Consider the following 25,202-nt stretch of genomic DNA (forward strand, 5'->3'; position numbering starts at 1 on the left):
AACCATTTCACTCCAAAAATTTGAAATTTAATTCTTCCAACTAATACCATGCACAACTTTATTGGCTATTCCTGAGAATTGGTGGCTTTTTTTTTTAACAGAAAATAACCCCTCGCTCACCATCGTCTTCACCTCAATTACCTGACTTTAAGTTACAGTTGGAATGACAATCACTATACTGATCGCACCTATTTGTTTCAGAAACACGGTATGAATCCTGAGATTTTCCAGCGCTTAAAATTCAAGATGGCCGACACATAGCCGCCATCTAGAAAAAACGAGAATGTCACTTTTTTTTAAAGGAAATTCAAAATTACGTCGAGCAATTTAAGGGTGATCTCTGAGATCGGCTAAAAAATGGAAAAGCGATCGGTTACTTCAAAAATACGATCAGAATTGCGTGTTGCAGACGAAACAGAATCCTTTCATTTTCAAGATAATGTACATGTAGAGGCGGTTCATACAAGCAGTGAATAAAATATGTTTGATGGGTGATTTACGCAAACACGAGATTATAATATTGATGGCAAAGATCAGGCGACTTAGATTCATTTAACTTACAGCAAATATACGATTTTGACGGGGGATTCTGAAGTTTAACTCTTAAAAGACCAGAGTAGCGATTCCTTTTCGCTTAAAAGGTTTTTTCTAAAACAAACATTGTCATATTTTGTGAACGATAGCCAGTGAATTATATCAAATGACTTCCTTCTTGTTATTAAATTCAGCGCAATGTCGAGTTATAAGCCACGATTCTAAGTGCACCTTGGCAAACATATGGAAAACAGGAAATTAACTTTAGCTGTCTAATCGATAAGTGTCGCCCGACGGCCAATAGAAACAACCTAGAGATCTTTAGCTCATTAAAATGATTACGTCTTAGAGCCCACGATGAGCTTCATTTATGGAAAGAGTTCATAACAATAATTAATGGAATGAAACATAGTACCAGTCTGATAGGCATTAACGATAGTGCCCGGTGCGTCGTTTACAAAGGCAAGACTGATAAAGCTGTGAAATCTCTTTTACGTTCTCTGTGATGGAAACAAAGGTTTGCTTTATCAAAGAAGCTAACCTGCATTTAATATTTGGAATCGTATACTTCCTTGCATCTCTAACAGCGTCGATTGGAAATGGGTTCATGCTTTACATCGCAAGAAGAGATCCACTCAAACTTTTTAACAAACCCACAAACGTACTCAACGTTTCAATTGGGTTAAACCATCTTATCGCAAGTCTTTTTGTCCTTCCAATTCTTGGAACCAATAGCGTTCTGCAGAGTCAGGAGATAGTGAATGGAGTAGCTGAACTGTTCCAAGATGTTATGGTTCATTTTGTTGTCACAAATGCATCTGTGTTGCTTCTGGTTCTGTTCCTTGAGCGTTACACAGCATTTGTGTATCCTTTCCTGAATCGTAAAAATGCTACGATCGAAAGAGCGAAACAAATCTGCTCCTCAGTAACTGCAACTTGCTTTTTCTTCTCCTGTATTTTGTTCACAGGAGTCTCCGAAGATATATTTTACGATATAACTCTTCCCGTATTCATACTGTTACCTTGCACGGTAATGACAGTTATGTTGGCAATCAGCTTTTGCTTGCTAAGGCGTCGAACCCGGGTTGCCCAAGACATCACACATGATTCACAGATACGAGTTATAAACCCAAACAGGTCAAAACGAAATTTACAACTTCGGCAGTATTTGAAAGCAGCAACAAAAGGAACAATTTTGACAGTTCTACCCATGGTATTTTACTGCGTGGTAAAAATTTTAGGTTATAGTAAATTAGAGTTTTCCTCAACATCATGCTATGATCTTTTAGAACACATGTCATTTATAGTTTTTTTCTTAGTAGCAGTAATGAATCCTGTAATTGTTTTTCTGAAAATTCCCGTGTACAAACGATCAATGAGGCATCTTTGGGACCGAAGAAAAGGCCTTCGTTAAGAAGTAAACTATGGGGGTTTTTGTTTCACAGGTCACGATAAAGATAACTTAGAATGTCATATTACGCGAAATATAGCAAATTCATTAATGGTCTATTGGAGAAGGCGTGAGCTGGTTCAAGAGAGAGCTATGGTATAAGTTACAGTTATGATAGGTGGAGGGGAGTCACTTCCCGCTTATCTCCCACACCTGATTTACCGCCGGGAACAAAGAGACTGTAGCAAAACCGACTACGAAGTTCTCTTTACAGTATGTAATGTCAGTCTGCCAGCTTAGGGCGTTTGAGTTCTTAGATTGATTAATTTTGTATCAAGAGTTTAGAGATGAGAATAACAAAGAATAATCCTAAAATGAAGCTCATTTTTCTGATTGTCAGCTCTTTCTCATTGCTTACACACCTGCCAGTCTTAGCCTCACTACAGCTGCATTTCACAGGTGACGTCACTTAGTGAATTTGCATTTCTCTTATGATGTCTGACTTATGTCGGACATTAGCAAACAACTTCAAGAAAAATTTTAAGGTGTGCAGATAATCAAGATTACATTTGAAGGACTGGTTATTTTTTTAATAAAAAATCATAGGACAAATAAAATAAACTGAAAAACGACATGCATGAACCGTAAAAGGCAATGATTTGATCATTAGCCTTGCACCTTCAATTGCCATCAAGATTTAAAATGATACGAAGTGAAAAAGATAATTAATATTTCGATGACGTCGACGTACAAAAATATTTCATCGGACAAGGAAAACACTTTCTCTTTATAAAGTAAGTATTTTATCTGTAAGCTATATCTATGTGCAGCCAATCACCTAGCAACTAAGATGATGAACCAAAATAAACAGTTTTTCAATTTCCTCATTCGAGACGCATGTTAACACGTAACATGACCTTAAAAAAAGAAAGGTGTTTTTAATTTTTTTTCCATTTATTCCACAATTCATCTTAAAGAAAAGTTATTTCCATTACAAAGGATATCATGATAAAGTATTAATTACCGAATTTCAACTCAGTACATCTCATGGCGTTGTAGCAATGACGATGTTACCTTTTTATCGATGAAGACTTAAATAATAATTGATTCTTGCTTACCTACGAAGATGTTCCTGTTTCTGTGGGAGAGCAAAATAGGGAAACGAGAAAGTTAGGGGACACTTTCCGATAAAAAATTAAATAAATTTTTTAATAATGATAATGATAATGGCAGTATCGATGATAAAAATATAATGATATCAATAACAATAATGATGACGATAACAATCATGATAATGATAGAAATAATGATTTAAAAAAATAATAATGATAATAGATAATGCCTGATTAAAATCTCAGGTTACATTTTATATCTCTTTCTGTCCGAGCGCGAGGTTTTTATGCTAAGTTACGGACCGAGTTTTTCCCGCTCGGATTTATGATCCTTTCGCGAAGCACGTGGGCCATAAATCCGAGCGGAAGAAAACGAATTAGACTCAAATAGAGGAGGAAAGATTTCAATTTAAACGAATTTTTAAATTTAGCGAGCCTTACTCTGAATACAGCTCACGAAATTGACCAATCATAGCACTCGTACTAACTAAAAGGTATGGTAACAACACTTACCCTTCGAGTTTGAGGTCAGTAGCTTCCAGGCTGCAGTCTTCCTTCTTTATCCGGGCTTGGGACTGGAGGATAACCAGGAAGAGTTAAACGTTTAATTACTTATTTCTCCTCACATACTCGGTACACGATCAAGTTTGCTGGTGGTGAGAAAATATAAAATCATCAGTTAGGGCATAGAGTTTGTACGCAGACCTATACTAAGCAAGAAAATGTGTACTCAACAGGTATTTGAACAAAACAGCTCTTTTTTTTTTATTCTCTAAAAGGCCTTAAATTTTTAAGTCCTGAATGAGTCGCATGTTCGGTTCGCCAATGATTCTCCTGAACAATATGAAACCAAAATGACATGCTTGACATGAAATTTACCCTTATATGAAAACACTCTACAGCTTGTATTGTTTTGTTATGTAGAAACACGAGTAAGTTTCAGATCGGATCGTCATTGTGCACGAAAATTTCCAGAGCCGCAGGAAGACGTGAAAAGTTTTGATACTCACAAAAGATGTTAACTTAGGTTCGAAGATGACTTTCCTTTGTTAAGTACCTGAGTAACTTGTTCACAGTCAACTGTTTCTGTACGGATTTAGATTCACAGGGACTCGATATGTTGTGGAAACGTCGTGTCGTTATTTCACCTAGGATCAGTCTTAATTCATTCATAACACTTTCCTTAGTAGTAGATGTTTCGAAAGTTTTTGGTTTTTTATGGAATGAATGCGTTTGTGTTTGGCTTTCAACACTCACGAGGGCATCGTTGTGCATTATGCAATTCTTTCGAGCCAAAAGGCCAATGTCTGCATGAGTATGCCTAAGACTCCTCAGGGACAAAGAATCGTTTGAACGGCTCGATAAAACACTTTTAAAAAAAGCATTCAGTCATTCTGGAATGCTTCTAATCTCCTCATCAGGGGAGAGACCTGAAGGATAACTGATCTCATAGCAACGCAAGGAAAGCCTAATTCCACGAAGCTTTCCGTTCACACACCGCAGGGCCTTTCTTGATCCCCATTCACACCAAAGCTTAAATAAGTTTTAAAGGTGTTTTGTTAAACACGGTTTAACTTGTTTTTTCTGTCTTCACAGAAGCTGCTTAAACCGATGTTTTTCGTCTCCAAATATAGCGCATTGAAAATACGAACCGTTGATTTCTTAAATCCTTCAGAAAATTCAGTTTTCCAGTCCTCTGTTTCTGGTTTTCATACAGTTAAACCCGGTTTAGCAAATATGTTTTGCTAATATGAATGGGCCGTGAGACCTCGACGATAATGCTAGCTTATTATTGTCTTGGAATTTCAGTGAAAAAAGGATAAGAGGAAACTTCAATTTACTGGGAAGATGCACGATCTCGCAGCCAATCTAGTAAATTTAAGGTGACACTTCGTGTAATTAGGCCCACCAGGCTTGAGCCAAACCAGTTTCAAATGCTTGAGGGAACTATCCCCCCACTCTTGGAAATTATTCTGGTCCATTATAGAGATACCACTAACTGTAACGCTAATACTTTTTGTAGAGGGGGAGGGGGGGGAAACAATATCAGAGTAAAGTACCTAACCGAATAACACAACACGATGTAGAGTACAGAGCACTAGCTACTACCCTCCCTCTCGCGGAAATTCAAAAGTTTCCCCTGCAGTTACCATTACCCATTTTCACTCGCGGTGGAGAGAGAGGCGATGTCAGAGTTAAGGATAATGTTCCTAAACTCAACAGAAAGACCCAGCCAGAGTTTGAACCCACACCTTTAAGTCTTGTGCCCAGCACACAAGCCACTGGGCCAACACCCCTCAAGGCTCATACTAGGCTTTACTAAATCAAAAGTCCGACAAAAACATACACTGTAACAAATGTATTGTCCAAAAGATATCCCAATATATCCATTTAATGATGTACACGTAACATTAATGTCTTTATGAATGCTTTCTTTTTTTTAACTTTAACTCTTAATAGAATTTAATTCTCAACAGCGAAAGACTGTTAATAAAAATGCTGAATAGTAGCAGTAACTTTGTGTCAATTCAGCATGCACTACTTGACTGGCAAAAATAGTATTCTGAATCGTTGAACTATCTCGAAACTTGTTCTAAGATAAATTTAGTAAACAATGCCTTGCATAAACATTGTTTTCAGGAAATTAATCGCTGTTTTTCTTGAGAATATTTTAACTGTCTAAACTGTTTCTTTTGTTTCACTGTTATAAATTTTCAAATGTGCAGTAGAACTACATTTTAAAAATCAAATCGAAAGGAGAAAAGAAGGCTATGTTTCTATGCCTAGATAACTTGGACAATTTAAAGATAGCTCCTGTCATGTTTAGTTAAAGAGAACTCTTCTTTTCTGAAGAATTCAAGTCAACTGTTACAAAAAGACTGTGACATGGATCATACTAAGTGATAATCACTGCAAAGGCATAAGTATTATCTACAAATATGCCAGGCAACTTCTATTTTAATTAAATCAATAGGACTAATCAACAACATGTATTATATGAAATATAAATTACAATGGTACATTTTCCCATATTTCAAGATTAATTTACATGTAGAGCTCTTACAGGCTACTGATCTGAAACATTTGTTTCTGATTAACTACAAAGAACTATTTTTGCTTATTAATATGCCATCAAGATTTTGGGAATAAAATATTTCTGTTCATATTTTACAGGGATATATTAAATGACGATTTAACTTGGGCGTGGCCGTTTGGCCTCTGGCTCCAAGGACCCAGTCACTGATGGGCGTGTGGTGCTGGAGGAAGTACTTGAACCGGTGGCCTGGGTACCATCTACTGGAGGAAAAAACATGATCAGAATTATGCATAACTTTGTAATTAATAATCTTCAGTTACACCCAACATTAAATATTCTTGGATATATGTGCATGCCACTTAGGTAGATAAACTTTTGGATGTGAAAGAATGATTAATTCCAACTTTCTTCTTCAAGTCTCCATCAATGAAAATATTGCAAATTATCACCGTGCATAATTTTGGTATAATTTTCATGAAATCTAGACAGAATCTACTACATTCCATGGTGAAGATAAAGAATCATGAGAGCTACTGTACATGTAAAAATGTATGTAGAAGTCAGTGCAATTGGGTTTTAAACAATGTAAATGACCAATATTTGCAAGGAGAAGGAAAGGTTTGACAAGACACTCTGAGTGATCACTAAGAACTTACAGTTTAAGGGGCAGTCAGGCTGTTCTGATAGAAGGCTATTCTCCACTGAATCAAGTCCCATAGACAGTGCTGATCCAAGGCCAACAAACTATTGAAAATAAAAACACAAATATCAGAGCTGTGGAGGATAATTTTGTAATGGTGACAAACTTTGAATCTATATGGTGAATAGGGTAGGGTTGCATCTTATATTACAGGATTGGTAATGGAAGAGTCCATTTTGAAAGAAAGGTTTGAAAATTTCTCTACAGAAATGTAAGAATCTGTAAACCAAAACCAATTGCTGTGAGAGCTGACACAGTTGCAAATCTACAAAAAAAAAATATAGCAAAGACTTCAAGCCTACAATTTTGCATCATATTAATTTTCCATCAACTTGATGAACATTATGTCAACATTTACTAACATAACAAACAATGGGATCAATATCAGTACCTCGGCAACTGTCCACCTACCCCTCCCCTAACCCAACACTAACCCTAACTTGTTATCAATCGACTGTTGTTGGGTTAGGGGAGGGATAGGTAGGCAGTTTCTCAGATACTGAAATTGATCCAATCAATGCGAGAGTAATTTTTTAGTTCTGCTTAAATATCGTGCACTGTTCATCATTTACCTCTCCCATAACTGCCATAGGTGATGCGCCAATGGCTTTAGCAACTTTGTGTTCCACCAAGTAGAACATGTACTCATCATAAAGGAGCCTGATCAAATGGAATGACCCAAAACTGGCTGCACTTCTCAGAGTAAGGTCACGGATTATCATAGAACTATGAGAAGCATTTGAAAGACAAAATTAGTCTTGCATTTTCACACACATACCTTGGCTTAAGATAAAATAAAATCTGAAGTTGAGAACTTTACCTATAGAATGACCACTTCAATAGAAACTGTCTTGCTGCCTTGGGAAACTCATCTGTTCCCTCATGCTGTTTCAGCACTTGATCTACTACACCTTCCAACCAGGTGGCCCATTGTTCAAGAGAGTTCTAAATAGAAAACCAACACCTTCAGTTAATGATACTCTCCTATTGCAGAAAGAACCCGGTAATTCAGTGTAACAAACCTGTTGCTGGAGAGTGAGTTTAAAATCCTGCTCCAGTCGATACACAACATGGTCATCACACTGACACACCCAAGAGGCTTGCTCCTGCAAGGGATAAGTTGAAAGTTTTACTACCTGAAGTGACATCTGAACTATATTTGTTTCATCACTACATTTCTCCTGTAAAATACCTCCTCACATAAGTAAAACTTTACTTGTTTTCTTGGACACATTTACAACTGCATAATTTAGCCTTGTCACAAAACAGCAAAATCACTATGATCTTACTTGCACATTGGCAAAATCCACTCTGTTAAGGTCAGCTAACATCTGACTGATCTGGGAAGAATTCTGAAGCACAGCCCGTGCTGCTTGGGCCAAATGATTCAATGAAGTATAGCGACGCAGAGTTTGTGCAAAGGCACTACAAGTGGTTACCTGTCAAATAAACACCCCTTACTCAGTTAGTCCTTTGATAAAAAATGTTCTGAATTTAAAATCTCATTTTAAACTCAAACAAATTTCTTCTACAATAGATGCTGTAGTTAATGCATCATGTTTACCCCAACCCAAGCCACACATGTACCTTTTTCAGACACTGGACATTTCTAAAACTGTAACCAAACTTACTTTTACATCACTCATCTTCTTTGGAATCTGATCTAGACTGTTGACCAACCAGCCCTCCAGGCCTTTGGCAAAATTACGTACAGCCTGTGTCAAGGAAGCTGAAAAACAATGAATCTTACATTATTTATTTGCTCAAAGATTAAATTTGAGTAATAGACCACACTTTCTATCCATTTACTGCCATAATAACCCACACAGGATGTTGGAAGAACACAATTCAAGTTTGTAAATCACAAGCCAGAGAAGTACCATGTATTATAATAACACTCTGCAGTAACGATTACATAATTATAAGTACCTGGAATTGGTCGCAACACATCAGGAATGAGGATTTCAACCAGTGTCTGATAAAGAAGATGATCACATGCTTTGACAAATGTAATCACTGGATCAAATTCACACAGTTGTGTCAATTTGGATTGGGAAAGCCTGCTTTCATATTCACCATCATCACTAAAAAACAAATAAACAAAACAAACAAATAATCAAAATTAAATGCTGTAAAGGAATTGACATTTGCTTGAACATGCCTATGATTCAGTGCATTCACAATGTGCCAATAAGCTAAAACCTCTCCCTAACAGACCTCAAATCAATTTTCTGCACTGTTTCCAATACGTTTCTTCAATTTCTTTCTCTAAGAAATTTGGTGTCAAATCAACAATCCCTTGATTGATTTAAAAGTTATCATCTCATCACCTATTTGTTTGAAAATGCATTGAAATTGTAAGGGGAAAATCCTCTTTGGTCATTCCCCTGAGTGAAAGAACTTAAGTGCACCTTACCCAACATCCTTTTTATCATCATCATCTGCCCCTGATTTATCACTTCCAACTGGATGTCGCCAGAATGTTTGCCACAGTGACTCAACCAAAGTAAACTGCAGGTTGACTACAACATCAAGAAAAGCCTACAAACCAAACAGCAAAAATGATTAAATTTCACCTTTTTTATTCTTGCAGAAATTTTCAGAGTAAACAGTATTCCAAAATTCAACAGATTTAATCTCTGGCACCTAAAAAGTCTTTGAAATGAAGAAAAACAAATTCTGCCTTTTACAGATTATACAAGTAAGCCAAATTTGTGGAGTGTACATGTAGCAATATGGACAAACCATGTAACGAGTCTATTGAGATTGTTTCTTTCAGGTGGACACATCAATTGTTTAGAAAGGACTATAAACAGTTGATAGTCAACCAGAAACTTACCTCACAATGTTCTCGATACATGTCAACAAAGGTGTCAAGATCATGATCTGTGATACCCTCTGAAATGAATAATAAAGATACTTGTGTTAAAATTCAGAACAGAGGGTCAAAATTGCTGCAGAAGTAAGTGATAACAAAGTTTAAAGGCACACCACAAGGAAACAATTAGTTTCAATTGATAAAATCACACAACAAATACCTGGTAGAGGAACACCCTTGAGGTCAAGCTCTTCAAACTCTGGTAACCCTTGTGTGACATCACCCAGATACTGCTGGTGCTGCTGCATCTGACTTTGCTGTGCTTGTTGATCAGCTGTCATTGCTGGTGAGTGTGATGCTGTATCACCTGACTCATCAGAGGCTAATCTGGCAGCAGGCTTCAGTCTGTTACACATGAGAAACAAATCAATTTAACAGAAACACAGAAATTATTCCATGGAAAGTGCTTGAGTAATTTTAATTCACTCATTACGATGCAACAAGTTTTTTGATGCATCACAATGAGTGAAAAAAATCTCAAGCACTTTTCTTAGTATGATGTTTTTATGTGATACACATTGAAATTAATACTGTGAAGTATGAAGCAAACAACTGTGAAATTATGTTGTTCTTTCAATCAGAGACACATATGAGAGTACTTCACAGTGTAAATCTCGGTATGTATGAAATAAAAGTGATTTTGCCAGGAAATAGTGAGTACATGGTGTAGACAAGTCTCAAAAACTAATCAAAAATATTATTTTCCTATGAAGATTAATGTAATTCACAAGTGAATTTTTATTTAGGAAATGTGATATTACACCATAAGAATCTAACAAAGAAACAAGGGTTTTTTCGCAAACAGAGACCATTAAGGAATAATTGCAAAATATCATACCTCTTTTGTGTGGATGGTGATTGTCTCATAGCCACTTGGGGATCATCTGACAAAGCATTTAATGGTGAACTTGGCTTAATGCGTATTCCATAATAATGATACTTGGAGTTACCCCTGTAACATAAAAATGGTGATTGTTATAAAGAATGGAAAAGCTTACACAGGAAATAAAAATTTTACAAAAGGTCAGCTTCAGAATTAACAAATTAAAGATTCCACAGTAATAATGATGTCCACAAAGGCAAAGGCTCAGTAAAAGAAAACAAAACAAGTTTTCATGCCATAAACTTTGTGTTTGTTACACATGTGTATCCTAACCTTGTGCCAAGTCGTCTGGTTCTCAGTCCCATAAAGACTGATCTGATGAGCTTTCCAAAGCTTGCGGCATTTACTGCATCAAGTTTATTTGACTGGCAGTGCTGAAGGTAATGATTATAAAGTGTGCTGCGGGGCAGGCTCACTCCTTCTGCTGTTTCATAGTTTTCAACCAGCCACTGAACCTTTAAAAAAATTTAACAAAAATTTGTCAATTTCCAAACCCCTACGTATTTAACAAATTGTTCATACTAATTGTTATCTTTCAAAAAGGTGACTCCAGGAGCAAATGCAGAGAAAATTAAAGATAAAATCAAAATCAATCAAGATGTGAACAGCCAAGAAAAGGAAATGAGCACCTTTAACCAAGAAGAACACCAAGATGATATGATTTGAATGATGTTGAAGATGTAATGAAAAAACAGCTACAAGGATCATTTTTGAAAGTGAAAATAAAATTGCATGTGTAGCATGATATTACCAATTTGATCTCTTGCCAAATTGTATGAGAAAAATCACCCAATAAGAGACAAGTAACACTATCACCAACAACTCAATACACCTTTTCCATGAAGCAGCATTTAATTTTTTCAATTGACTTGTTCTAAATGCTGCAGTTTTATATCACAGGAATTAAAAATAATTTCAAATAGCAATTTTCTTTTTCATGTGCAGCATGATTTGATCACTTTGATCTCTTGCCAAATTGTAGAGAAAAATCACTCAATAAAAGACAAGTAACACTATCACCTACAACTCATTACACCTTTTCCATGAACCAGCATTTAACTTTTCAATTGACTGGTTCTAAATGTTACAGTTTTATACCACAGGAATTAAACATCATTTCAACTACTAATTTTCTTATAGTCCATAGCTAAACTCAGTGACAAAATATACTGATGTTTTTATGAGAAATTGCAAGTTGATCACTGAACTGTAAATAACTTACTGTTGCAGGAGATGCCCTGGTGGTATGTGTTATTGGATGCCTTTGAGTCTGTATGGTTGTTCCTCCCTGAGTGACTTGTAGGTATGTTTGTCCACTAGGGACACTGCCTTGTGTGGTTGCAGCAGCTGAAATTAGGTTTTGCTGTTGGCTTGCTTCAAGATACGATGATGTAGCTTGCTGTCCAAATATTGTTGCATCAGTGTAGTGATAAGCATTGCCCCTGGAAGAAATTAAGAGAAAAACAATTTAATTTGCAAGCCTGTTTAACAGTTTTCCATGTACACTACTCTGCAAAGTCGGTGAAATGTTATGAAGTATTATTAGGTTTAATATTGTTGTTAAGCTCAAAATAGCTTTGTAAATTTGGGTTAGTTTACAAAGTCCCTTTTTTATGTTTAAACAAGCAATAGAGGAAGGAAAGAAGGGGTGAAAAGAAAGCCAAGCAGAGTTTCTCCTATCAAGAGGAGAAACACTCACCTCATTACTTTTAGTAAAAATTTACTCTTACTATTTCCAGAAATGAGTACATAACCAATAAAGTTTTTTCTGTGATAAAAAGCATTGAGATTTTCGAAATTACCAGGAAGAGGTGCCATCAAACACACAGACCTGATTGAAATGCACAGAGTAAGAAACCCTGGCTGTACAAATACACAGCTTGAGGATTGGAATGACCAGCTTGGTTATTCCTAGCTAACAATGCCTAACTGCAGGATGATGGTTTAACAAATGGCTAGCATAATGACCTTCTGTAATGTCAGCCAAGAGAGACAATGGAGATCTCTGACACAGGAAAGTTGGGTCAAGTTCATCTGTGTTTCACTAAGTATTTTCAAACCACAAATAATGAAAACCTACATTTATCACTAGAAAATATTGCTGTCAATTTCCTTACTTCCTGTCTTATGGATGATACCATAAAAAACTCAGCTTTTGATTTTACAGAACACAAACCATTGATCAACTCCAGTAATCTGAACTTGAACATTTTTAACAACTGCTTCAAGAATCAAGTAAATGTAAGACCACAAAGATTTTGACACCACTGTCTTGATAAATATATCAACATCACTGAAAAATATAAGATAGGCAGCCTATATTTTTATTGAAGGATCTCACACATAAATTTGACCAAATAAATCTAGAATGCTGAATTGATTATCTACAGAGCAGAATTTACCTCTGAATAAAACTGAATTTAAACCCAAAATGGACATGATGTAAAACATTAAGAGATTTTATAATCCACAGACTATGAATAAATAAAAATATTGTCACTGCAATAATTGGATTTTTCTGCGGAAGACATGTTCAATATGGAACACAATATACTGGGAATGAACATGTTCTAATTGAAAAAAGGTCACAATTCTTGTGAGAAAAAATGCTTTTTGTTGATTCTGGGGGACAATTTTCATGATACTGACTTAAATGTTGTAATATCAAAGCTTGGGTAGGAAAAATGTTATTTCAGAGCAATTGTACCTTTCTCCTATACGAGCATTATGATGCATAATTACTAACAAATATTCAGAGGAGAACACAAGCATACAGATCTACCACAAATTTTTGGAAACATTCATTCAGATCTAAAAAGAACAAAAAACAAATTGTGGCTAAAACTTAGAACTAAACCTGAGCTCAACCAAGGAACATGCTTTCTCAGACAATATCACATCCCAATAAAATATTAACAATTTTAAAATTGGTTGGCTTCAAGCATGAAGAGCTAACAAATCTGAAGAAACTCACAAATATGTCGATACAGGCATCATGTGGGTTAAACTGGCCATAAACGATCAAATGAAAAACCCAAGAAACAGCCTCTGTTATTTGGAACTGTCTAGTGGAGTGATGAGAACAAGAAAGTGATTCTTTTTCTCTTTGACTCATTCACAAAGGCTGCATGTGTTGCCATGGAAAAGAGTGTGTCTCCTAAGTAAAAATGCTCCTGAATTGAATACTAATCCCACTTTGCCAAATAAACACAGTTCCATCAATGGGAAAGAGGATTTTAATCAATGCAAGAATTGTTCCAACATCATGATGAGAAAAACAATATCCAAGAGAAACCAGAAGTTTCTATGGAAATTGTCACAGCACTACCTATATTTATCATTACTAAATCAAGCACCCTTGACAAGTTCACTGCAAAGTTTTCCCAGTTTCAAAAATTAGCATGATCTTGGTTATGGGTTAAATTGAGAATTTTTGGATAAATATAGCCTTGAAGTGATATTTCAGTAGAAAGAAAAGATTTATTTATTCAATTAATATCGCTATTTTGTTCTCTTCCAAGCTAATAATGAATATGCCATATATAGAAAGAAATTACCATAAATTAACATAAATATTCAATTAATTTGAATAACATTCTTAATATTGCACAGTTTGGTCAACTTTCCAACGACGTTTCCAAATCACTACTTGAAAAATATCGTAAAAGCGAAAATCCTGGTTTTCCTAGGTACATATGAAGATATCCCTCATCACTTCACCCAAAGAAAAAAAAAATACTGAGATAGATTATCAAGAATTGTGTGATTCGCATGTGTTTTGCATTGATTCTTTATCCCTTAACCAGGTGTCCACAACGTGTTCAAAAAGACCAAACAAAGCACAAAATTCGGATCGCAACCTTCAAAGAGAAACTAAAAAGGTTCAAAGACATGACGGAAATTTCCAGTCTGTTTCGACATCTTTTTACGGAAGAAACTTACGCTGTTCCATTTGGGTAAATGGCATGTTCCGCCGACAAGGCCTCAACGTACTGTTCCTCTGCGGTCGGGAAACCTACGTTGAAACGAAAAATAAAAGGAAATTGAAGCAAAATTATAAACGTGTCGCCGTATACTTTTTCTTTACATTCCAAGATAGGTAAAATCTAAAAATGGTACTATTAAATGCGGAACTGATCGTGAATTAGTTCGGAAGTTCGAAATTGGCAACACTATTCATAAAGTTTGCAGAGTACCTTCTTTCGTCTGGAAGCCATCGCTCGTAATAACATTTGCTGAGATTAATGCAGTTTGCGGAGTTTGAATCTGGGCTGGCTGGACTGTCAAAGTTACAGCATTCGCTGGTAAAGAAGCGTGTTGAGGCGAAGGAACAATATTTTGCGAGGTCACAACAATGTCGTGTGAAATGGCGGCCGCGCCACTCGCAACTTGCTGGGTGAAAGCTTGTGGCGTCGAAACCACATTGCTTGACGTGGCTTGGGATTTCGCTTCGACGGAGTCGAAATTCGGGGTGTAATTTGTTGGCTGTGGTTGAGTAGTCGCCATAGGGCGATCTAAGAATTAAATCGAACAAAAACGAGTTCGGTGTTTGAATAGATTCACATGTCAACATGACCAGTAAAGATCAAATGGTTTGCTTCAGCTACATATATTTAGCACTTACGCAATTAAGAGCATACACAGGGCATATCCGTCGCAAGGCGCAACATTTATCACCACATTCAACACAAACTACCTCCAAATAACAAGAGACTGTCTTAAAGGTATAAAGTACGAAATGTAGTAGAGTAAAAGTAGAATTTCTACCCATCGTCATGACAAAGAAGTCTATGACAGAGCACGCGAAAATCGCGCGTCGAAACTGACAAAATCGAAGGCGGGTAACGATGGGCAAAACAGCAAGAAAATATCGGCAAAACACATCGATCATTACATGAAGCTCTATCCTACCAGTTGTCTTATAATTACGCGAAGGAAATTCTGGGAAGGACCTTGTAACCTTGACTACACTGTCGCCTTGGAGAAGACTTTTCCCTCGTTGTTGCTGACAACATACAGGACAACTTCGCAACCGCTATTCAAGTTCGCCACGACAACCGCTCGCTCCCTGCCTCACTAAGGGGCGCCCCTAACGGACTGCAGGGCTTCAGCAAACGAAAGAGTAAATCCTTTTGTTTTTGATACAGTACCCGGATGAAAAAGCTCTTCAAAATCACGTTTCTGAGGCAAAAAGTTATAAAAATGATTATGAATATCTTCCCTTCCTTCAAAAATCGTGTCGACACACCATCCCGTGTTAAAAGCTTTTCAACTGAAAAAAGAAAATTGGTTTTTTATAGGCCTAAAATTGAAAAAAAAAAAAAAAAAAAATTCAAATTACCGAAGTGATTATATGGCTGAAAGGAAGCAGCTAGTTCAAAGGTTATGGAGCCACGCTATTAGGGAGAATAACTTTCCCAACGGAGGAAGAGGAAAAAAAGCTTTGTACGGTATGTCATTAGACATGTTACGTCGAAAAGGAGAAGTCGACTCCACGTGGCAAAAGACTAAGACGTTCACACATCCTTTTTCTCCCATCCGCCTTTTAATGCGCTTTGTATTGTGCTGTGGTGCAAAGTTCACGAGAAAAGATTTATTTCGTGACGCTGTGTGCAATAGCAATTTACTCAATTATAACATTGCGTTGATTCATGAAAAAGGGATTTAATTCCAAGTTCTGTCCTTCATAATTTTGCGGGGCAAATTTGAAGTTATACTGAACTACGAAGTTATTTATATATCTTTCTAAAATGCCTCAATTATCAAGAAACACCTGTTCTTCGTTTTGTTTTTTGTTTTTACTATTCTGGAATTGTACGACTACTGTTAAAATAGTTTAATCCTTTAACAAAGGGTTAACATAGTGTTGAAAACGCATTAAGACAAAGTTTCAGCAAGAGCAACCCTATTGACTAAAGGCCCCGATAAAGTCAATCACTTCTCAGCCCAAAAAAAGCCTGAAATGGAACCACGACATGAAAAAAAAATCGTTATAAATACAATAGTGTTCTATTATCAATACTTAAATCTGATTGCCAACACTGTTCGCTTTCATCTCTTCCATGATACCGAGTGAGTAAAGTGTGTGGCCTAATATTGAACGATTTGTATCATTATTCAATTTAAACACGAGCCTGCCGTTTTTGGGGTAAGTTTCAGAAGAAACTGCGAAGGGCTAACACTCGAAACGTCAGCTATAGAAACTCTTTACCGTGGCCTTTTTACATAATCATGATCAACTAAGTTGATAACACTAAGCTATCTTGTTCAGTTGCGAACGACGAAAAGAATCAGATTTAATTCGCTCTCCATCTCTATGTGTGATGGCGGAAAAATCTCGCGCTCGGTTAATTTAATACTGAATTATTTTGATGTTCAGCTCTCCTTTACAAGTTCTTTATCCCGCAACTTGGCAACCATTAACTCCTTTCGAATAATGAAGCTCTTCAAAATAATCAAACTTAATCTTCTGAACTTTAGAATACCATGAGAGAACTTTCAGTCAAGTCCTTGGGAGGTAGATTATAAAGGTGCCTTAACTTATATCCTGAATAGACTTCTGTTTTTACAACAAACCAGCGGTGGACTAAAACGATCATGCGCGATAAAGAGCTAACCAATGTGTAAAAAACACTAACTTCATACAAAAACTTGCTTTCGCTATTTCCCAGCGGGTAAGAGATTTCAATCATGTTAACACATGACATGTTTCTTCCGGCAACTATGAGTGTTCTTCATCAATTTTCGAAAGACGTTTCTATCGATTTGTTTTACGTTTCCACCTTGCGTCTTTGTTCTTGAGTTCTCTTTTTTCATGATTTGATTTAAGGTATAATGGAAAAATGAAAGAAAGTTGAACAAAAATGGAATAGGGTTTGTTCCTTGTACAGGACTGAACACGAATAGTCGAATTAGACTTGTTCGTTTTCATATATCTATCTTTCACGGATCACTCACTATGGTCCAGGTAAAGCTGTGAGTAAGTGAGTTGGTCAGTCAGTAAGTCATTCAGTCAGTCAGTGAGTGAGTCAGTGAGTAGGTCAGTAAGCCAGTTAGTTCGTCAGTCATTCATTTAGTCATTCAGTCAGTCAGTCAGTGAGTCAGTGAGTAGGTCAGTAAGCCAGTTAGTTCGTCAGTCATTCATTTAGTCATTCAGCCGGTCAGTCAATCAGCTAGTGAGTCGCGGAGTGTGTGAGTTGAGTCAGTTAGTCATTCAACCAGTTATTCAGTCAGTCAGCCACTTAGTTAATTAGTCAGTCAGTCAGTCAGTCGGTCAGTCGGTCAGTCAGTCAGTCATTCAGTCAGTCAGCCACTCAGTCATTCAGTCAGTCAGTCAGCCACTCAGTCAGTCAGTTAGTCATTCAGTCAGTTATTCAGTCAGTCAATCAGTCAGTCATTCAGTCAGTCAGTCTGCCACTTAGTCATTCAGTCAGTCAGCTATTCAGTTTGTCAGTCAGTCGTTCAGTCAGTCAGTCAGTCAGTCAGTCAGCCAGTCAGCTGGTGAGAACACAGCGATCAAACACTGCACATACAAAAGAGTTGGATAACAATAAGAGGGACTTACGAACGCGTGTCTAGCGTAAAATGAGGAGGAAAAAGTTAAATTCTTAACAATTCCAATGCGTGAGACAAATGAAAGAAGGAATTTGGAGAAATAATAAATATTGATCTTACTTTATTGTGAGATATCCCAACTGTTTTTAACGCGGAGGCTTCGTTTCGCAAATGAAGGCAAATGACAAAAACTTTCTTCTAACCTTGGTGCACAATCTACTGTCCGCCATAATCATAGACCTGTTATCGGTCACTCTGGATCTTCCTTTTCAACCCATTTTCCTCGGTGTTTATCGGCAACTCCGCCATGAACACAATAAAGAATGACTACTGCCGAGGCGGCAAGGCTTGCGGACGGCTTCATCTTACCGCCGTGCAAAGTGTGAAAAAAAGTACGAGTGTACGCTAGCACAAGGTAGGTTTAGCCTAGAACAACAATGTGTGTAAGTCTCGGCCTTAGAAACTTCAAACTTTCCTCAAAAACTGCGAAAAACTACGTCTCTCTTTGATGTTTTCGATAGTAAATCTTACTCATCTGAGTGCGCACGTGCAATCATTTGACCGCTGTGTTGTTGGTGGGTGAGTGAGTGAGCGAGTAAGTCAGCCAGTCAGCTAATGAGTGGGTCAGTCATTCAGTCAATCAGTCAGTCAGTCAACTAGTGAGTGAGTCAGTCAGTCCCTGATTCAGTCGATCAGTCAGTCAGTCAGTAAGCAAGTGAGTCAGTCCCAGATTCAGTCAGTCAGTCAGTGAGTCAGTCACTGATTCAGTCAATCAGTCAGTCAGCCAGTCAGCTGGTGAGTGAGTCAGTCATTCAGCCAATCAGTCAGTCAGTCGGTCAGTCAGTCAGCTAGTGAGTCAGTCAGTCAGTTTGTCAGTTTTTCTAGTTAGTCAATCAGTCAGCTAACTAGTGAGTGAGTGAGAGAGTGAGTCAGCCAGTCAGCTAGTGAGTGAGTGAGTGAGTGAGTCTGTCAGTCAGTCTGCCAGTCAGCTAGTGAGTGAGTGAGTGGGTGAGTGAGTGAGTCGGTCAGTCAGTTAGTCAATCAGTTGGTCAGTCAGCCACTCAGTCGTTAAGTCAGTCAGGCACATAAGAAGGGAGACAAGCAGATCAATCAGTTATATAGTCTGTCAGTCAAGAAAAGTCAGTCAAATAATCAACAGTGCCGTGTTAGTGTAGTGCAATATAGTCAGCTCTAGCTTCTCGGCTAACCAGACGTCTCAGTCAGTCAGAGTGTCAGTCATTTCGTCAAATTATTGTTCTGTCAGAAGGACCATAAAACTTTTAGACTTTTTTTTCAGTCATTTCATCCCTTCTTTGTCTGTTTATGTGTATCTCTTCAGAAGTAATCTTGGTACTTGGTTTGTGAACTGCCTGAGTCTATGGTCCTTGGTAATCTCGATAAGATGCATTTCACTCATCTACAAACCTCTTGTTTGATTTTTCGCGTCCAGCAAAGAATCTATAAACTACGCTACCCATCTTTCATACTCACAGCAACTTCTAACGGTTATCAACAGGCTTCTTGATGAACCATGTTGCTGGATTAAAGTGTCTTTCAGAAAAATAGCTCAAAAGTTGACTCAGACATGAGTCGCAGTTCTTTAAACACAGAGGTTTACCTGACGTATTGTGATTCACTTAAAAACTGAAGCGCACAACCGCAACACTTGAGTCTGATAACGACGTGTTCCTGTCATTCAATCGTTGTCGAAAGCTGTTTTACAAGAATAACCTGTTACAGTACCAGTTTTATCCAAATTAACATGAAACAGGTGCAAGGGTCGTCACTGATTAGCATGACGCTACCCCTAATTGTTTTCAGAATGAAGCATCGTTAACGTGCCCTTTTTTTCGATTAACTCTCCCTTTTTGTTATGAAAACGAACATAATTAAGCCGAGCACCTGCCGATTTTATGTTTGTTATTGAGCGAACCTTCCAATCTTATTTGATGAAAGTACCATCCTCACTCGCCGTTTGCTTTTTTATGAAGCCTTAGCAACTCCCAGGGAAGATAATTGAAGAAAAATTTTCAGTTTATCTCTCTCTTTAAGTGTGACTTTTGCTAACGATTCGCCAAGATTCTCTTAAAATCCTCTCTGTCTCGATCTCTGTTGACATTTACCTCCACACTTATCTCTCTCTTTAAGTGTGACTTTCACTAACGATTCGCTAAGATTCTCTTAAAATCCTCTCTGTCTCGATCTCTGTTGACATTTACCTCCACACTTAGTTCTTTTTGAACAAAAAGGGAGAAGTTCAAATGAAGCAGCCCTAGCAATTACCTTCATGGTTTTTTTTCGGTTTGTTTCTGGCCCTCAAATTTGGAAGCCATGTTACAAAAGGTGTAAGTTCATTGAACTATAAATATTTTGGCGCTCTCTTTGTAAAACATTTTTCTGGTATCATTCTAAGAAAAATTAAGTACCTCTTTCGCGTGCATTATTATTCGGGCGAAACTTATGTGGAAAGAACAGCCAAGGTTTCCCAGTTGTCTCCTGTATGCCAAACAAAACTTATATTTACTAACTGCTGCTCAGGTTCTCACCAAAAAAAAGAAACAAGTCGAGTTTTAGAGATTATTTTTTAGTTTGATTTTCGTTTTATGAAATTATGATGGGCGACTCTATCCGCTAATGCGAACTAAACAAATTATGCGCCTGTCCACGAATCTCATTGAAAATTTTTTTAACCGTGATATTTTGCTTACATTCCTCACGACTGCGTATTTTCTTTTTCAATACTGACACGTTATCTGTGGGAAATTTTTCTCTTTCTTCAGCAGTTGACAAAAACGAAGTTTCGAATTAATATAAGTGGAGTTAACTGGTTATAACAAAGCGGCAATCCGTAAATGAGTTATGGAGCTGAAGAAAAACCGGAAATTTTTAACCCTGTCCTGGAATTTCGCAAAGAAACACAAGTAATCTGTAAAACGTATCTTATGTTGTCTTTAATTTAGAACAGTCTACAAATATTTGGTACTCAAGAAAGACAAAAGTACTCGGTTCCACGGCAGTAAGACCCGTTTTCATTCCGTAAGAAGAAACACTTTCATAAGGACATTACCGATTACGTAAGACAGAGACGTAGACACGGAGCCTTTCTTGAAAGCAGTTTACCTCAAACACACACACACACCAGACATGAATTTGGCTCATCTTGGCTAAAACTAAAACAAAATTGCGACAGATAAAGCAACAAATCGAAAATTCAGGAAGTTTCGTTCCTTTTTTTAACGACGTGGCAAGAACAATTACGCAGGTCTGGTACAAAAAGGCTTATAGGAACAGCACATCAATAGCACGTGTAGTATACTCCAGGATATCTTGACCAATGTGTTAACTCTAAAGTAAAACTGAAAACTAACATCGCGTTCGTTGGCAACATTTTGGAAAACTTTGGTGTCAATGAAAACGATAACCTTCCTGTCGTTCGCCAACAAGTCCTCTGTAACTCATTTGGCAGAGCATCTGACCACAAAATAGGAATCGATTTGGGATAGAATCCACACAGAAGGCTAAAATTTTTCCATGTACCACGCTCACGAATAATATGGAACTTATTTCTTCAAAGTCTTGCCATTGCGACTTAAACACGCACTTAATTCTTTTCAGAAAATGCTACTGAGCCACAGCAGTGCTTACGTCGGAAAAGGAACTAAAACAATTTAAGTCCACATTGTTCACTTAAATAATTTACAAAGAAACCGGTTGGAGGTATTTAACAAGTTCAACCGACCTTAAATATAAACTCTCTTTAGATTGGGATTAAAGAAATTACAATCTTTTGGGGAAAAAAGGCGACTAAGTGCTGAAGAGAAAGAAAACTTTCCAACTGAATTTCTCTCTCGATTAAAGGCAGGAGTTTCGGTTTCTAAATATAACCTCTTTCCTTGAACAATGTCTCCAGTAAACGTTATCTTTCCGTTAAGAACAACGAATGACGCGCTTTAAGGATTTGCAAACAGTGGGAAGCAGACAATAACAAAGGTAATACAATTCTCGAAAGTCTTTCCCTGCGCGCGCGTCGAGTCAAGTTACTTTCCGTCTTTAGAAGTTTAAATTCTTCGCTAAATCACAGAACTATTTTAATGCAATAGCAGTTCGCAAAAAACAACATAAATAAATAAACTTACGGTAAGAAAATGGATTAAGACATGTTCCTTGCCGAGGAGGAATTAACGGAAACTGCTGATTGTAAGGAGTCGCTATTCTGCAGAACTGAGGTCTCCGCGGTTTAGGTTTGTAATCGACCGAGGCAGGGAAACCAGGCGGAAAATTTGTGGAAGAATCCACGTCGAATTGGCAATCCCTCCGCTCTTCTTTCTTGATAGCACGATTTGGGAACATGTCAAGAAAGTTGAGAAAATTCTCGCTGAAGCTAAAATCCTGCAGAACAGCCATCAATGCCTCATGCTCCTCTAATCGGTGCATACGTTGAAATGCGACTAAACCCTCGGACCAGCTTATGTTATGACCTGTCATTTGCATACTGTTGTTTAGTACAAAAAGCGTCCTTAGCAACTTCAGCGCCTGAATTGTTATCAAGGTCGAGAGCCAGTTTAAGACAACTTTACAATATCGTGTTTCTGATAAACTCGCTTATTTCATTACGAGAAGTCCTGTTATCCCCCCCACAATCGGGGAATTTTGAAAGGGGAATTTTGCATTAGGGTTTGCTGTTCCGGGCAACATAAAATATCTCTTTGCCAGATATTTTAATACAAAATTCTCAAACAAATGTTTACTAAAATAAACTTCTTTCGTATTTCGCAATAAATTCATTTTATTAATATTAATTTGATTCTAACGATCTTGCCGTGCAAAGATAGCTCAGACAGGTAAGTTACAGCGAGCATAAGGGCGAAAGTTAATAAACAAGCTGTTTACAATGACTAGCAAAGTTATTTTTATTCACAAAGGAAGTGAAATTGGCGCAAAAACCACAGATGTACGAAATAAAAACAACTGCGCTTACGTCATGGTAACACTTGACGTAAAAAAGGTCAATTATAAAATTTCAGCTGCTTAACCCGGCGGAAGAGGACACCGCATTGCTCGAAATCTTGCAGACAAAAGGTTTATCCGGTTTATTGTTACCTTTGTCACGCTATCATGGACATTTGATTTTAAGGAAACCAGCCATCACTTTCTTAGAAACGATGTAAACAACTGTAAACTATCACTTAGTAGAAAATTCGATCTTCTTTTCTCGAGGACATGGGGAAATTTTTGAGAAAAATAAAAAAAATGTTGTCTCCAACTAAAACTTGAGGTCTGCATGACACATTTTGTCGTGAAATACACCCAAAACTTGTGATATTTGCTAAAACAATTTTTCACGAGTTACATATTTATAAGAAAAACTAGCAAAGTTTACTACGCCATTCCTTGACTAACATATTAGTTTATAGCTACTACTCCCCTGTTGTTTTCTTGCACTTTAACGAGCAAGTATTGAACTATGCTGCGGTTCTGCTCTGTCTCTAACTCACGTGCACAGGCATGGCACGTGGACTCGTCGCACGGTTCTCCTTTCGCGCGCGAAAATGTTTGCTCTCCAAACTACATTATATGCTTACAACAGTCGCGATTATTTCGCTAACGTAATGTACAGCAAATATTTTTGCAACTGTGTGCCACTTTTCAGTTTAACGTGGAATCATATCGTTTGATGGTTTCAGTAGGGTTTTAGCTTTCTGCTAGAGACTAGACAGCAATACATTTCTCACAATCCCTCGAAGACCCTCGAACAAGGTTTGAATGTAGGCACCGATTACATAATCGCGTGTGTTGAGGACTTTTGACCGAGAGCCAAGTTTTTTTTCAATTTAGATCGAAAGCTTTAACAAATTGTTGCTATAGTTAGTTTATATCGACAAAATCCACAACTGGCGAGAGAATATCAAAGGTAAATCAAAATCTATCATTTGTCCATGGAGATATGACTTGTACTTAACCCGCAAAAATATGAAAATGCTTGAGGAAGAGCTCTTAGCTTTAAATGATCACTTGCCAACTTCCCAGAATCTCATAATGTGAACAATTGCAGAAAAACGATATAACATGCTATCTCAGCAACTTATTACTTAAAAGAATTTGGCAAAAATTAAGCTGTATTTTGCAACCCACGCCCTAATGTAAACGTCCAGGGAAAAACAAACAGGGGAAAAAAGATACAGTTTCTATGAAACTTTGAAAACAAGTTCCTCGGAATATAATCCTGTAGAGTTGATTGACTAAGAAAAGGGGTCGACACTCGGACGATTCCGTATCAGTCACCTCCTGCTATTATAGGTAACTAAAAAGAGAGACCGACATCGCGGTCAACGTCCCTATTCATGAGCACTGACCCTTACTTTGCTTCCATGGATGCAGCACAAATAACGGCACAGAGAACTGTCCATTGCACGTGTAAAGTCTAACTGGTGATAATGCAAGGTATGAATAACTAGTATCAAAGCCTTATCACTGATTTCCTGCAGATGAGGAACAACTGCCGTTTTAGTAACTCCGACATAACTGTAACACTATCTCAATGACCATGATCAAAATTGAGCTGCAATATATTTTGGAGAACTTACAAATGTGAAAAAAAAAATTCTCAGCTTCGAGCAAAGGAAGCTGTCTTACTTTCTTTGCTTTGTTGCAGATTTTACGGTAACGATTAGGAAAGATTTCCATTTTCTTGCTTTAGAAGCAGATTTTACAGTTCCTTGTTTACAACAGTTTGTTCAGTTCGCGGTGCAGAGGTCAGACCACTTTCGACTCTAAATCCGTTTGTGCTGCAAGCCAAAGAGTGGCATTTAGTTAAATGAAACTAACTGCTATCGACGAGTATTTTCGTGCTTTTTTAATCAGTTGTTTTGGGCAGGCTGCCTTATCCTTGAATATACGAAAAACACGCACCCTCACCAAATTTTGCATACATGTTTCCACTTCAACGACTTTACCCTGAAGTTTAACGTCGCGTTACCGGTTTAGCTAGATTCTGCTCGGTAGGATTTGTTAAACTTTGATCGGGTCGCAAGCTATCCTTACTGCAGCGTTGGTATCATTTTCGATTTCTGCCAGTCCATTTTTCAATGGTAACTAAATGTAGCGAGATAGTTGA

General features: G+C 37.4%; 2 protein-coding genes across 6 annotated transcripts; one reads left to right on the top strand and one right to left on the bottom strand.

Annotated features, from left to right (window-relative positions):
- Positions 1-1,018: 1,018 nt before the first annotated feature.
- LOC131771393 (neuromedin-U receptor 2-like) lies at positions 1,019-2,180 on the top strand. The gene has a single exon (XM_059087174.2). It carries the CDS (start codon positions 1,040-1,042, stop codon positions 1,946-1,948), a length of 909 nt encoding a protein of 302 aa, XP_058943157.2. The 5' UTR covers positions 1,019-1,039; the 3' UTR covers positions 1,949-2,180.
- Positions 2,181-5,391: 3,211 nt separating this feature from the next.
- On the bottom strand, positions 5,392-15,606 carry LOC131771424 (transcription factor RFX3). 5 transcript variants are annotated; one of them, XM_059087216.2, is made up of 17 exons: positions 15,487-15,606; positions 14,731-15,048; positions 14,477-14,549; positions 11,757-11,976; positions 10,808-10,989; positions 10,490-10,603; positions 9,812-9,996; positions 9,613-9,671; positions 9,190-9,314; positions 8,703-8,857; positions 8,405-8,502; positions 8,063-8,212; positions 7,796-7,879; positions 7,594-7,718; positions 7,346-7,499; positions 6,730-6,817; positions 5,392-6,333 (listed from the first exon to the last, which is right to left on the bottom strand). In XM_059087216.2, the coding sequence occupies exons 2-17, from the start codon at positions 15,038-15,040 to the stop codon at positions 6,230-6,232; spliced, it is 2,226 nt and encodes a 741-aa protein (XP_058943199.1). In that variant the 5' UTR covers positions 15,041-15,048; positions 15,487-15,606; the 3' UTR covers positions 5,392-6,229. The 5 variants fall into 5 exon arrangements, with proteins under 5 accessions (XP_058943199.1, XP_058943200.1, XP_058943197.1 ...); XM_059087217.2 differs by having other exon boundaries at positions 5,392-6,330; positions 15,446-15,599; XM_059087214.2 differs by having other exon boundaries at positions 15,446-15,599.
- Positions 15,607-25,202: the final 9,596 nt, after the last annotated feature.

Source organism: Pocillopora verrucosa, chromosome 12 (assembly GCF_036669915.1).
Source record: "Pocillopora verrucosa isolate sample1 chromosome 12, ASM3666991v2, whole genome shotgun sequence".
Taxonomy (NCBI): domain Eukaryota; kingdom Metazoa; phylum Cnidaria; class Anthozoa; order Scleractinia; family Pocilloporidae; genus Pocillopora; species Pocillopora verrucosa.

Bases quoted from the DNA above. Each gene is read 5' to 3' on its own strand.
- LOC131771393 (XM_059087174.2), top strand. From the start codon at position 1,040: ATGGAAACAAAGGTTTGCTTTATCAAAGAAGCTAACCTGCATTTAATA.
- LOC131771424 (XM_059087216.2), bottom strand. From the start codon at position 15,040: ATGGCGACTACTCAACCACAGCCAACAAATTACACCCCGAATTTCGAC. The intron at 10,604-10,807 runs GTTAGGATACAC...TTTATGTTACAG, and splicing joins ACCAGACGACTTGGCACAAG to GGGTAACTCCAAGTATCATT. The intron at 9,315-9,612 runs GTAAGTTTCTGG...TTTGGTTTGTAG, and splicing joins TGTATCGAGAACATTGTGAG to GCTTTTCTTGATGTTGTAGT.